Source organism: Aristolochia californica, unplaced genomic scaffold (assembly GCF_029961685.1).
Source record: "Aristolochia californica isolate CCGP_79_NKW_82.1479 unplaced genomic scaffold, dmAriCali1.0.hap1 SCAF_8, whole genome shotgun sequence".
Taxonomy (NCBI): domain Eukaryota; kingdom Viridiplantae; phylum Streptophyta; class Magnoliopsida; order Piperales; family Aristolochiaceae; genus Aristolochia; species Aristolochia californica.
Genome location: NW_027182279.1, coordinates 1,144,876 through 1,159,325, shown reverse-complemented (window position 1 = coordinate 1,159,325; position 14,450 = coordinate 1,144,876). Strand labels below are relative to the sequence as shown.

Below are 14,450 nucleotides of genomic sequence, written 5' to 3'. Positions count from 1 at the left end.
GGACTGTTAGTTGTGTCTTCTAGCCATTGATCTTGGCAGTCCTATGCCGCGTTTTCCTTCTGGGACTTTTAACAAACACCGTGTGCTCGAAGTCAACACAGATCTTGAGGCTCTTAATGCAAGCCACATATCTCCATGGTGGTACTTTCTTCACAGCTTTTCTTTCTACAAACGCCTCGAGCCAACTCCCCATGAACATGTTTACATCACCGGATTGGTACGTGGGAGTTTTTATTACAGTAAATAATGGCGCTACTGTTTCTAGCTCTTGAGTGCTGCATAATATAGCAGAGGCGCAGCCATTGTTGACGAGAGACAAACGAGATGGATTTATCTCAGTGCATTTAACACATTTTATGGACAAAGTAAGTGTAGGAGAGGGGTCCCCTTGTCTCTATGTACGGAAATGGGAAGTGTCTACCCCCCTCCTCTATCCTTAAAAAAACGGTGGTCCATATCAAATGCTCCACTTATAGCCAGGCAAAATAAGATTAGGTTGGATTGCCAAATCTCTGTGGGGTGTTTTTGCAAGGATGAATTTTTAAGTCATTTTCAAGAGGGGGGGGGCTCTATCCTTAAAAAAAGGTGGTCCATATCAAATGCTCCACTTATAGCCAGGCAAAATAAGATTAGGTTGGATTGCCAAATCTCTGTGGGGATTTTTTGCAAGGATGAATTTTTAAGTCATGTTCTTAGGGTTTTCAAAGGAGAGGGGGGGCCGTGGGGGTGGTCCATATCAAATGCTCCACTTATAGCCAGCCAAAATAAGATTTGGTTGGATTGCCAAAACTTGTGGGTTTTTTTTGCAAGGATGAATTTTTAAGTCATGTTCTTGGGGTTTTCAAGGGGGGGGTCCAACATGTATCAGTCATGGGAGTCCAGTGAATAGGGCCCACTCATTAGAAAAACATAAAAAACAAAGAGAATCTCTAAACCTGTACAGTATATTTATAATTACAACATAATCCTCGAACCCTAAATTAGGTAAAACGATCATTATTACTACACGAATAACTTATTTAATGTATAATTAAAATATATTAATATATTTATTAATTGAATTAGATATGTTATTGTGCATTAATAATAAAAAATAAAGTTAAAAATAACATAAATGAATATAATAAATTAAGTTATTAATTTATTAACAACATAAGATATACTTTAATATAAAAAATGAATCATTAAACAAAAAGAATTGATCAAATGTTTACTTTAACACACAATATATTTTTATGTATTATTAATTAATAATATTTTTTGTTAAATTTAAACCATTGGTGTTATTAATTATAAAAATGGGTTAATTAAACAAAAATAATTGATCAAATGTTTGATTTAATAATATTTTAATTACCACTATTAAATCACTAATATAATACAGTAATTAAAAATAAATATAATGAATAAATAAATCACTAATATGATACAATAATTTAAATTTCCTCCGTCAAGCTCGATTGCGTCGTCCTTCACTGTTGATTTACTTATTCTGAAACCCTAAAACCCCAATTTGAGACGGCAAGGGTTTTCTGTCTGTACTTTCATGGTGCAAGATACAGTGTTGCTGAGGAAAATTGCCTCATTCTCGTGCTCTTCTGACGTTGTTCATGGTCATGGGAGTCGCAACTCAAAACTTGAGAAAGCACTCGGTGACCAGTTTCCCAAAGGCGAGAGGTATTTCGGGTTGGAGAAGGGAGAGGTTGGCCGAGAGAGAGAAGGGAGAAGCAAGAGGGAGAAGAGAGAAGGGAAAAGTCAGAAGAAAATGCGAGAGGAAGAAGGTGACCGAGAGAGAAGAGAGCGGGAGAGAAAGGAATCAAATGAAAGGACGTTCGCAGCAAGAGATGGACGTCGTAGAGAGGGAGACCGTAGAGGGACGGTGGAGAGGAGAGAGGGAACAGAGAACGAGAGAGGGTTGCGGGAACGAAATGGCAGAAAATAAGTGAGGGTGTGCAGTAGAGAGAACCCCGCAATAGTGTCATGTACATGATTCCCAAAATCGGGCGGAAAGTACTTTCCGCTTTTTACTCTTGGGACATGAACTCCTCAGTCATGGATGATCATGTACATGATATGAAGTTTGGCGTTCCCTAAGGGGGGGTTAGTCCACAATGAAGTGGAATGAATTCCCCCCGCATTACTTAGTTCATTAAAAAATAGCGTTAGTGTAAAAAAACTTGAATTGAAGTGAGATTACACCATTTCATTCGCTCGGCAAAAACGGGAGAAAGTTGTTTCCTACCTATTTTGCGAATCATCCGCTTTACACGCACAACGCGCGTTGCTTCTTCCCCCTGTTATTCTGCTCTCCCTCTCGTCGGCCTCTCCAGATGATCTCTGCTCCCTCCGCAATCGTTCAGCAAAGTATTGTTTCCTCCCTCTGCCCCCACCCCCGTCGGCCGTCCTCCCTCTGCCTCCACCTCCGTCGCAGAGCACGGGAGGCCGAGCCTCTGTCGCAGAGCCCCTCGGCCTCCCTCTCTTTCCGCCCCTGTCGGCCTTCCTTCCTCCCTCTCTCGACCTCCGTCGCAGAGCACGGGAGGCCACAACCCCTCAGCCTCCTGGCTTCTTTTCTCTCTTGGCCTCCCTATTTTCTCCCTCTTGGCGTACCGTCGGAGCGTCGCCTCCGTCGACGTTGCCCGTTGCCATCGCCGTTGCCCGCTGCCGTCACCATTGCCAAGCCCGTCGCAGAGGAAGACGAAGACGATGTTTAATTTTTCCTAAGTTAGGAAAAATTAAACCATGGTTTAATTATACAATTAATTAAACCATTAGTTTTTATTTTTTGTTAATATATTATTAATTAATAATATTTAAAATGTATATTATGTTATTGATAAATTAATATATTTATTTATTTATTATGTATTTTTTATTAAAATAGTGAGTTTTAATGTTAAACTATATCTTATGTTATTACAGAATAATTTATTTATTTATTATATTCACTTATGTTATTTTTAATTTTTTATTTATTTTAAATAATTTATTCTAATCACACGTAATTAGTATATTAATTTATAATAAACTATAATCATTAATTGGTTTAATTATCCAATTGTTATAATTAATTAAACCATTAGGTTTATTTATTATATTCTCTTGTGTTATTTTTTTATTAATTTTGTATAATTTATTCTAGTCACACGTCATTATTGTTTTAATTTATAATAAATTATAATCATTAAGTAATATAATATAATTTTTCATTAATTAGGATATTAATATATTCTAATACTACACGTTAAATCACTTATAAGTGTAGTAACCATGTTTATTTTTGTTAATTATATGTTTAGGTATATGTTCTATTTAAGTATATTATAAAATGTTACTTATTCTCTTTTTTATATCATATTTTTCATTTGGGGACACTAGCATGGAATCTGTTTTTCAGCCACTTGAACTCGTCTATACTAACACCCAAACATGAGTTGAAGTTGAATCAATTCAATTCTTCACTTCAATTCAAGTTCATTGTGGACTAACCCCCCCCTAACGACATCAGGACGTGAACTAAATAATGCACCTGAAGTTCATGTCCTGAGTCATGTTGACTAACCCCCCTAAAATCTCGACCTCTAGTGTCCTCTATATGTAAGGGTCTTAAGTTTAAGCCCATCAAAACTCGAGGTAAACATTTGATCCTCACTGGTTTTTCTAAGCCCATTATATTTAAGTTCATTGTGGACTAACCCCCCCTGACGACATCAGGACGTGAACTAAATAATGCACCTGAAGTTCATGTCCTGAGTCATGTTTACTAACCCCCCTAAAATCTCGATCTGTGGTGTCCTCTATATGTAAGGGTCTTAAGTTTACGCCCATCAAAAAGTCGAGGTAAACGTTTGATCCTCACTGGTTTTTCCAAGCCCATTATATTTAAGCCCATTACGATGTTGAATGTCTCTCTCCCTATCATGCCTCATCAAGGGCCCAAGAAAACCGGCACGATCCAACGAACCATAGCGTGGGAAAAGTAGGTCCCACACGAAGTTGTTCGTGGCCGTCGATTTAGAGTGTGGGACACACTTAAAGAGACTCTCTTCTTCTCTGGGCTTACCTTCTGCGATCCGAAGTCCTCCGATACTGCACTGACCGCTTAATCGGAGCAGCCGGCAGCCACCATGTCCGATTCACGGCTGCCCTACAGTTGGAAGCATTGCAGAAGAGAAAACCCAACGAGAAAAAGAAGAAGAAGATCGGATACAGTGATTCCGAAACCCTAAACCCTCTCTCCCCAAAATGCCTGCCAATGGCACCTGCTAACTCCTCCCCTGCGATTTCAATTTTACACCCTTCCTGTCTTCCATGTCCCGCCATTTTTGCCGGTCCTTCCTCCCCGAATCCCTTCGTCTCTCCATCCTCCAACACCTTAAACCTGAATCTAGTTCGGATATCCTCCCGCATGTCGTCGACTTTCTTGAAAATTCGTGCTCTTCCATGTCTGATCTCACAAGGGTCCACGCCGTCTTCGTCGTTTTCGGCCACTCTGATGATCCTTTCCTCACTGGGCGCCTCGTGAAGTTTTGCGCCCTCTCCCCTTCTGGGTGTTTGAGTTACGCGCTCCGTCTTCAATCCAACCTCTCAGCTCCTAGCACGTTCACGCTAAACACCGTACTCAAGTCGTTCATCAGGAAGTCGCGACCGTCCGATGCGATCGCCTTCTTTAAATCCTCACCTGCACCTCCCAACCATTACACTTTCCCTCTACTACTAAATGCTGCTGCTCATCTCGGTAACATTCACCAAGGTGAGATCTTTCATGCTCAAGCTATAAAATTAGGATTCGAATCAGTCATTCCTGTTCTAAACTCTTTGATGGACATGTACGCGTCGTGTGATGGACTTGACCTCGCACGGCAGGTGTTCAATGAAATGCCTGAACGGGACGTAGTTTCGTATACTTCACTTGTAAATGGATATACAAAAGCAGGACATTTGGATGTCGCTTCCAGTTTATTTTGGGAAATGCCTGATAGAAATGTCGTTTCATGGAATACGTTATTATGTGGCTATGTGCATAATCGAAGATTTTGGAAGGGACTCTGGCTTTTTCGTCAAATGCTGGAAATGCATTTTGAGCCGGATGATGCTACTCTAGTTAGTATCTTATCAGCTTGCGGGCATTTGAAAAATATTCCTTATGGAAAATCTGTTCATGGACTCCTTACTAGAAAGTGGTTTGATGTGCCTGTTCATGTAGGAACTGCCTTGGTCGAATTCTATTGCAAGTGTGGATTACTGAAACCAGCAGTCCTAGTGTTTGCAAGAATAGAACAACAGGATTTAATTTGTTGGAATGCTTTAATTTCTGGGGTTGCAAGCAAAGGAGCAGGTGAGGATGCAATTGGCCTGTTTCAAAGAATGCTAAATGCAGGAATAAGGCCTGATGATATTACATTTGTTGGTGTTTTGACTGCATGTGCCCATTCTGGCTTGGTTAATGAAGGTCTTCAACATTTTGAAATGATGAGATCAGAATTTGGTATTAAACCAAGGTTTGCACATTATTGGTGTTTGGTTGACCTTTTTGTTCGTTTAGGCAACATTGATGCAGCATTGAAGGTGATTTCAGAAATGCCATTGGATGATCTATCATCTGTATGGAGTGCAATTATTGCAGTTGCCAAGGTATGTGGTTACTCTGATGTGGGAGAGTATTTGGGAAAGCAGTTGATTGAATTGGAACCATATAATAGCAATCGGTATTTGCCACTACTAAATCTCTTTGCTGCCACCAGAAGATGGGACAAGTACAATGAAGTACAGAAACTGATGAAGGAAAGGAGATTGAGGTCAATAGAGTCTACTTTGATTGACCTGAATATTATTGCTCATGATTTTCATGTAGGGGATAGAAATCAACCTGAAATTTATAAGATCTATTCTGTGTTGGAAGGAATGGCAAGGAAGTTGAACCTGCAACTTTCTTGTACAGATGAAGAAGTCTCAGGAATCCCAGGTGAGGTTTAAATGCAAAGTTGAGTGAATATGGGTGGTTCCTCTCCTTGAAGATAAGATGCTGAGATTGGCATTTTATGGATTTTTTAGTTTGAAACTTGAAGACAAAAACCCCAAAGAGGACTGGCAAGTTATCTTTATTGCAATGGTCAAAGGACAAACAAATTGCAAGACCTACCAAGATGGGAGTACAGGTCTGATTTTAATGCTTATTAACGATTGACTAATTGAGGTGAAGGATTGGGCCATCTAAGCTGCTATAGAGAAATAAAGTAGCACACCATCAGACTCCACTTTGATTAAATAGAAACTGGAAAATATCAGGGCGATACAACTTATCTGTTACATGATTAGAATCACATAGGTTTGAGAAGCATTGAAGGATTAGGATGTTTTGTAAAGGTGAATGTTGGCTTGATGAAATTACCTGCTTGCCAGTTAAGGAGAGAGCAGACACCCAGTCACACAATGGGATTTCTGAGAGCCTTCAGTTTGTATGATCTTCACTTTAACTTTTGAAGAAAGCCCCTGTAAACTTCATTGCCAAAATTGAGGATGGATGACCTGCATTATGGGTTTTCGTTTGTACTAACCTCATTTTAGATGTTTGACAGTTGTGACTATACTTTTCTTCACCAACAAATAAAGGAGACTGATCATTCTCAAAAAATTAAAATAAAGAGGATTGATTTGTTAATGTGTTACTGTAGTTCAAGGATTTACTTTCTTGTGAGTTTACTTCCATGATTTGCTATTCAATGGAGGATTTACTGTATCACTTTCGGTGCAAGGTTTTGTGTTCCAATCAGCTTCTTTCTCTGTCCATGGCATAACTCTTCTCTCGGTTCTCATAGCTTGTTCTCTCATGTTTCTTATGGCTTCAAACCTGCTATCTTTGTTACTCCTATCTGTTTCTGTTAGGGGAGAGGCTACCATCATCATCTGCTTTACTGGAAAAGATTGATGCAGCAAAGGAATTGGGGGAGAGAGAGGAGAAGAAAATTTTCAGAAGGGCTAATTTCAAGAAAATGCAGTAATATACATCACCTGAAAAGAAAATAATCCAGTTGAATGTATAGCCGAAGGTTTCTGTAGTTGTATACAACTCTTTACTCATACTAATCTGGTTATTCCATTGTCCATTTAAGATTAGAAATAGCAGAAAGGTATCTTAAGAACTTAGTTATGCTTATCTTCTGCCTTTATAATTGCTGAGGAGAAGACTGGTATAAGCAAGCTAAGCAGAGAACCTGTACAGGCTCCTCACAAGTTTCCAGAAAACAAATTTCACGTAAGAGTATTTAGAAGAAAACCCAAATAAAGACCAAAAAAATCAGGTATTTGTAGGTGCTTGTAGCTCATCTCTTGATAAAAAAGGAGCTCAAAATGTAACTTGGTGGAGTTTTTACTGTGCAGCTGAGCAACCGCGGGAGAGCTTTCTTTCTACATTCTTTCGATCATTTCTGACAATCAGAAGCCTGGAATTACAGTGTATGTAATCGAAGTTTACGTAAATTGGATTTACACGAGACGTGAACCATTTAAAGTACATAACCAAATTAAGAAAAACCTTACAGAACGGAATGTTAGCAATGATTGTGTGAGGAGGAGAAAGACAAATACCTACTCTTTATCATCTTACCACCTTCCACTTTTCAAAATCTGCAGCAGATAACATGAATGAACTTGCATTCCGATGCCCGCCCCCACCATATTTCTGTAAATGCATCAAATTCATGTCTAGTCAATGCCATTTAGTGAACCAAATCACTATAGCATCAAGCTGATGGAAAATGATATAACCTGTGAGATGGGCGTGGTGTCCTCTAACTCCATGCTTCTGAGGCTTATCTTTAGAACTTGATCATTTTCAAGCTCAGGGACTCTATACACAACAGCGCCAATGCCCCTGCATAAGACTCACAACAAAGGAAAATATTAATATGATCAATTTTATACCGAATTGGACCCATCGATTGAAAAACATGAGAAAATATCACTAAGACTAATGTCATACTAGATTGGATTGACTGGTTTCAACCAGGTTGAACTGGAACTGGAGCCCACTCCAGTTCTTATGCTACTAAGAACCATTTTTGCTGAAAACCAATTGACCCAACTGGTAGACCCAGTAGGACCATAAACTAGACTGGTTGGACCACATTAAAATTTTTAAGGTCCTGGTAAAGTAGATAACGTTGGGAGGACAACTGGAAGTGCTGGCCTCTGTTTTACAGAGATAGAACTCTAATTAGTATATCCAACCACTCTTCAGTGTTCAAAGTTAATGTCATACTGCATATATACAATTTTGTTATGTTACAGGTAATCAAATCTCTTTCCGGTCAAACTGGATTAAACCAGAACCAGTTGTGCCTTCGGTTCGATAACCAGTTTGGTTTTTATAACATTGAGTAAGATATGCCATAAGGAAAATGAAAAAGCCCATGGCTACAGAATCAAATGGAATGGGACCACTATAAAAGCTTGCATGCTTTGAAATACATAAAAGAAGATTAAGAATAAGAAAACTCAAGCTAATATACCGTAAATTAAGATTCTTGCTTTTCTCAGCTAGTTGATTTCCAAGCTCACTCCTCAAGTTTGAAATAGAATCAGCATCAACAGCCTACAAGAATAATAAGGCAGTCAAACGAACACAGGCAATTATTTTTTGTGCTCACGTAAATTTGCTTCAACAGTCAACACCCAACACAACCAGAAAGGAAATAAGAAAGCAAAATTTCTTCGTTAACTAGCTTTTCGCAAGTAATTGATAAGTAAATCATAAGCTTACTGAGGTTCGAATGGGAGAAAAAAATAGAAGATAGTCTCCAGATAAGTGGAACTCTTAATCAGAGAAAAGACAACATGAATCCAAAAATAAAAGAGCTCATGCAGAATATTTTAATCCATTATGCCATGGATAAGAACACATTAGTAGCAGATCATAGCCTCAAAGCATTTAATCATAAGCTTCACTAGAAACCCCTGCAAGATGAAGACCCAATTCAAATACTTCCCCCAACAGCAAGTATTCTCTCAAGTAGACATAGCTAATGAAGGCTGCCTTGCGCTGGTTATAGAAGAATGGAAAACACTTTAGGTCATCTCATCAGAAGGGACTATAGTGGAGCAGTAGTGGTAATCATTAAGAGTCAAAGGACAAGATGTGTAAACGACAACCAAGTATGCTCATTGCCCGCCTCAATAGGTCACAATCATGTCGAAGATAGGGATAACAGTCCCCTGTTTACTGAATTCCAAAATACCCGAATCTGAGATAACCAGGTATAGGTTCTAAATTTGGACCTGACTAGTAATCAGGCCAAGTCCACGCCAACCAGAAAAATTTGAGCCTCTTTGTCAACGTCCCTAATTTGATCATTCACTTCTTTTTTTTTTTCTTTTCCTTTTTGTGAGATAAGTTACATTTTTTTAAGGCTCCAAAACCTCGTATAGATAGAGACTCGACAGTAATAAAAAGTAGCCCATGGAATCCATACTTGTTTAATTGATTTTTTCCTTTTTCTTCTTTTTTCATGTGTTTCTTATCTTAATCAAATATAACCAATTTTCTTGAAAAAATAATGAATACATATAAGATAGAACACTATATTGGGCTAAACTCTTAATAGGAAATGACATAACCTCAAGACACGCCAAAGTCAGTTTTTTTTAAATATCACAATTACTATGACCATTATCAGGAATCTGTCTCCAAATAAGAAGTTCACTACATCAAAAAAATATAAATATATAAAGAACAGTGAATAGCCTGAGAGAAAATTTCATGCCAAGCAAACCACACTGAAAAATGCTTCAATATTACCTACCAAGCAATGGCCAAATAACCCTCCTCCAAGGGCAAATTCATATGACTGCTCCAGTATTTCATCTATCAAATGTTGCTTATTTGCCAATGTCGCTTGCCCTTGACTGATCACATGCTGTGGATCCAATGATAATAGCTGCTCAAAAGCATAGCACTTTTCTCAGCTCATAATAAAAGAAGCACAAAAAAGAAACTTCATCGATGGCTCAACAGAAGGGAAGCACAAAAACAAAGAAATTATAGTAAGCTTAAAGACAAACATCTTTTTTATGAGAAATTGCACTATCAATTCAAAGCATTATGTTAAAGTTCAAACTATTCAGAAAATCTTTCAAGATAATTTTCAGAAGGAAGAAGTTCAAATGCTCAATTTTTTTACCCATTATGAACGATGATCCTAGGTACATTCATTGCACTTTATGGTAGCAAAGAAATGACTTTTTTTCTTCAGAATCAGCAACATTAAGAGATACCTGACTATGATCTTTTACAATTATTAACTCTATAAGAATGACATGAGGAATGAAAGTTGCTTTTAAAACAGGATCAAAGTGAACAATAACCACAGATATTGTCCACATCACCACTGGTGATGACTTAGTCACCTAGATCATAATAGTCATTCTTTTACCTGATCAAAGAAAGAAGGGTTCTGCCTGGGATCAAATTCAATATTCAAATCTTTGAGTCCACTGCTGAAAGCTTTGCTATCTGGAATAACCCATCTCCACAAGTCCCCATCTTCAACGTAATTGAAAAGCCTAGTCACTCTTTCAAGTTCACAAGGTGGTACCAGTTTACCCCAAATATCAACCTCAGCTACTTCTGCACTGATCTCCAAAGGTCTCCCCTGTCTCAAGAGATCATTGAAATAATCAAAGGCGATTGTAGCCCCACTACGCTTCATATCCAAGACCTTAATCACATTCTTACAGTAGGAAGTATCTCCACATAGCATCTCCAGAGCAGTTTTATGGTGGTCTAATATGATGACCCTGGTGAAAGCAAACCAAGTAAGGATATATACAAAATTAAAAAATTAAAAATTGCAGGCCACAGCTAAGAAACCTGAACGATCCAAGCTCCTGAAAGACATAAAAAATCCAACCGGGACGGAAAAAAAGAGCACCTTTCGACTTTAGAAGAAATATCCTTAACAAAGCCTTCAGGACCCGCAAAATCCAGGAGATAGACGTCGTCAAGTTCGTCTAAGGGGAGGTTCTCTGGCCTGGAGAAACAGAACAATTAATTCTAGAGTAACTTTAAAAGGAGAACAATATTATAATCATTCAAAACTATTTGAAGTACCCACAATCCCATGTCGTCGATTCAGTGAGCACAAAATAAAAAATTTAACAAACATGAAAAGGAAAAAAGCTCATTCAACGCAGGGAATTGGGAATAGGACCTTATGGGATCGTAGACGGTATTGGGAAAGAAGGACACCGGAAGCGAAGTGGCTTTGAAGTAAAGATGAGCGGCTAGAGCTGCAAACGCACCATCCGGACATGGGTAGTGGTAAAGAACTGCTGATCTTCTCAGTAAACCCATGACGATTTTTTGCTCACAAGCGCGCAGTAGGAGTGAGGAAGCGAGTGGAATGGCTGATGGACCAGACTCCTAACTCCATTAAGCGATAGCAAACCTATCGATATGTAAATTCAGTTTCGCGCCAAGCATCGCTTACAACGTGGCCTGGCCAGGACGAGCCGTAGAGATACGGAATGTATATAATTTAAATAAATTATTGAATATTTTTAATAGATTTATATTTTATGGGATTATATTTTTAAACTTTATATGAACTGCAAGTTGAGTTTGCAATCCATGTATATAAATTAAATGAACTTTTGATAATAAAAATAATTTAAATATTATCTAATTAAATTTTTAAAAATTTAAAATTATAATAATTTAAAATTTAATAAAAATTGATAATGGGTTGTAGTTTTTTAGCTTCTAAATAGGTAAAAATATAATTAGTCTCTCAAATAAAATATAATATTTTAAAATAAACTATAAATATAATTAATATAATTAAATTAAATTATGTGTCTGTATTTATATATTTGATATATTTTAAAAAATGAGGGTAAAAAAAGTTAGAAGGGGCAAAATACCTCTTATAATTTTGACGGCATAAATTATGATTTTTTTATAATATATATTATTAAAAAATAATAAAAATTATAATATTTAATTTGCCTATAAATAGAAATTACGTGAATATCAAATAAAATAAAATAATCAAATACACTTAATTCTTAATTATTTGAATTGCTAAATCAGACTTGAACCGCTACCACGCCGTAGCGACCCGCGAGCGATTTTCCAAACTCCCTCCAAAGCTCAAACACCTTCTCCACGTCATCGATCCGCGACGAAACACAATAAGCTAATCCCTGCCCTCAAAACCAAATCTAGAGGCCGGGAACTCCTATCTCACGGATCGTCCCCCAGAAAATCGCGCCATGATTCGAATTTCCGACGCCTCTATAAATAACCCTTCTCCCCCCAATCCGCATTTCATCTCACTCGACGATATCTCCAATCTTCTAAACTCTTCAAACTCGGCGGTCTCTCCAACTCGGTGGAAATGTCTGGTCGTGGAAAGGGCGGTAAGGGTCTCGGCAAGGGTGGAGCCAAGCGTCACCGTAAGGTGCTCCGCGATAACATTCAGGGTATCACGAAACCGGCAATTCGCCGTCTTGCGCGTAGGGGAGGTGTCAAGCGTATCAGTGGTCTCATATATGAGGAGACTCGAGGTGTTTTGAAGATCTTTTTGGAGAATGTGATTCGTGATGCTGTGACTTATACGGAGCATGCGAGGAGAAAGACTGTTACTGCTATGGATGTTGTGTATGCCTTGAAGAGGCAGGGAAGGACTCTATATGGATTCGGTGGTTAAGGGTCTGTCTTTTAGACCTTTTTGGGGATGTGGTCTGAATTAGGGATTTTGGGTACTGTGCAAGATGTTCGGTTTCGTTGTTCTATGATATCTTATTTTGTATTTTTTAGCTTTCCTCGCTGATTGTATATTTGAATCTGAATTCTAGATATTGAAATGAAATTGCAATGTTCTCTTTAACAAATTCGCTTCTGTGTCCAGATTTATTGGCGGTGCTTGGTGTGTTATTTTTATTTAATTTTGTGAGTTCATTAGATATATTTAAAGTTAACTGATGATACGAGGAATTAATATGATGGTCTGAGGGCGCTTTAACTGATGCTTGGAGAGTAATATGCTTTTTACGAGTGGTTATGTAGTTTAATTTTAAAAGCGGTTGAGAAATGTTGCTCTGTAACCCTGTCTTAGAAAGGTTTTCTGGATTGAGCAATGAATGACTCGTTGCACTTCTTTCGCATTCTTCTCTTCTTTGAGAAGACGCTATTAAACTAATACTGTGACGAGCTAACGTTCATCGGTTCGTTTTCTTTCATGCTCTGTTCGGACCCATTGGATTGGTGTCTTGGACTCTTGTGTCCTGCAATGGAATGTGATCTTCTTCGTCTTTTGGGAACCTTTCTCTGTTCTCTTTTGGTTTTTAATGTCTCCTTTCTTTCCATTTGCCTCAGTATGCATATGTGTGTGTGTGTGTTTTGCTTCATTCTTCCAGAATGTATGCTTTAGCTTGTACTCGTTTTGTTTTAGGATGGAAGTGATCCTTGTACATCATTAATGCAATGATATGTTCAGAGACACAATGTGGATGAGTTCATGAAGCATGCTTTATCCTGGGATAGGGGAGTCCAGTCCTGAATCTGAATGCGATACTTTACTGGCTTCTAATTGAGCATGAGTTGTTACCTCATTGAAGATTGCGAGTGTTTGGCTTGTTTTCTTTCTCTGTTCAATTATCCTGGATTCCATTGGGAAAGAAAATGAGAAAGTGGATCTGTTCAATCTTCAAAAGTGATTTTCAGACGAAAGTAGAAACATGTGTACATTTGGATTATATTTGGGTATCTCAAGCAATAAATAAAAGTTCGTATTGCTCTGTGCTCTGGTTTATGACATATGGGCATTAGTCAAATCTGTCATTAGTGCTAATTGGGCAGTTTCTTTTATCCTTTCTTGCATTTTGTTTGTACTTTTGGAACTTGACTCTACTTATAACTTGATCATGCAGAAGAAGTGCTAACTTGTCCAGGAACAATATTTCTTGAAGTATCCATTATCGTCTCCAATTGACAAAATTATGAAATAGGTTTTGAACACTCAAAACTCCATTGGGTTTTGAAATTATCTGTTTGTGGAACATCTTCCTGCATATGATAGTCTTTGAATAGGTTAACTGAAGCTTATTAAAATATTTTAAATGAAAAGGCGATATGCAGGTTTTGTTGTTTTTTGCTTCTTTTTGGCATAATGGTTTTATGAGGCTGTATGTATATTAAGTTATAACAAGTGACTAAGTGGATTAAGAACCTTTTGGGTTGAAGTTGTACATATTATTTGGGGAATTGTTTTCTACAGAAATATTTAACTCCCTTTCAGATCCAATTCAGGCTTCCAGGAGTAGAGCATCCTGTGCTTAGTGGGGATTCTGGTTGAGCTGAACTGCATAATATTATTCGTCATCCATTCTATTTCTAAGAGTCATCCGTCTGTATCTCTTTCCTGACTTTAGTATTAGTCTCAATTTATTCTAAT

At 37.9% G+C, this 14,450-nt stretch overlaps 3 protein-coding genes across 4 annotated transcripts; 2 read left to right on the top strand and 1 right to left on the bottom strand.

The window, feature by feature from the left end:
- The first annotated feature begins 4,083 nt into the window (after positions 1-4,083).
- Positions 4,084-6,910, top strand: LOC137939028 (pentatricopeptide repeat-containing protein At5g66520-like). The gene is made up of 2 exons (XM_068784192.1): positions 4,084-4,750; positions 4,864-6,910. Exons 1-2 carry the CDS (start codon positions 4,718-4,720, stop codon positions 5,971-5,973), a joined length of 1,143 nt encoding a protein of 380 aa, XP_068640293.1. The 5' UTR covers positions 4,084-4,717; the 3' UTR covers positions 5,974-6,910.
- A 278-nt stretch (positions 6,911-7,188) lies between these two features.
- On the bottom strand, positions 7,189-11,418 carry LOC137939027 (uncharacterized). Of its 2 annotated transcripts, XM_068784191.1 has the most exons (8): positions 11,205-11,418; positions 10,926-11,024; positions 10,428-10,791; positions 9,798-9,932; positions 8,508-8,590; positions 7,765-7,870; positions 7,585-7,678; positions 7,189-7,439 (listed from the first exon to the last, which is right to left on the bottom strand). In XM_068784191.1, the coding sequence occupies exons 1-7, from the start codon at positions 11,345-11,347 to the stop codon at positions 7,595-7,597; spliced, it is 1,014 nt and encodes a 337-aa protein (XP_068640292.1). In that variant the 5' UTR covers positions 11,348-11,418; the 3' UTR covers positions 7,189-7,439; positions 7,585-7,594. The 2 variants fall into 2 exon arrangements, with proteins under 2 accessions (XP_068640292.1, XP_068640291.1); XM_068784190.1 differs by having other exon boundaries at positions 7,189-7,678.
- A 920-nt stretch (positions 11,419-12,338) lies between these two features.
- On the top strand, positions 12,339-12,888 carry LOC137939206 (histone H4). Its single transcript, XM_068784431.1, has one exon. It carries the CDS (start codon positions 12,393-12,395, stop codon positions 12,702-12,704), a length of 312 nt encoding a protein of 103 aa, XP_068640532.1. The 5' UTR covers positions 12,339-12,392; the 3' UTR covers positions 12,705-12,888.
- Positions 12,889-14,450: the final 1,562 nt, after the last annotated feature.

Excerpts from the sequence above, each read along its gene's own strand:
- LOC137939028 (XM_068784192.1), top strand. The coding sequence starts at position 4,718 with ATGCTGCTGCTCATCTCGGTAACATTCACCAAG. Across the intron at positions 4,751-4,863 it reads TCTCGGTAACATTCACCAAG|GTGTTCAATGAAATGCCTGA; the intron begins GTGAGATCTTTC and ends CTCGCACGGCAG.
- LOC137939027 (XM_068784190.1), bottom strand. The coding sequence starts at position 11,347 with ATGGGTTTACTGAGAAGATCAGCAGTTCTTTACCACTACCCATGTCCG. Across the intron at positions 11,025-11,204 it reads ACCGTCTACGATCCCATAAG|GCCAGAGAACCTCCCCTTAG; the intron begins GTCCTATTCCCA and ends CTGTTTCTCCAG. Across the intron at positions 8,591-9,797 it reads GGTTATTTGGCCATTGCTTG|GCTGTTGATGCTGATTCTAT; the intron begins GTAGGTAATATT and ends TTATTCTTGTAG.
- LOC137939206 (XM_068784431.1), top strand. The coding sequence starts at position 12,393 with ATGTCTGGTCGTGGAAAGGGCGGTAAGGGTCTCGGCAAGGGTGGAGCC.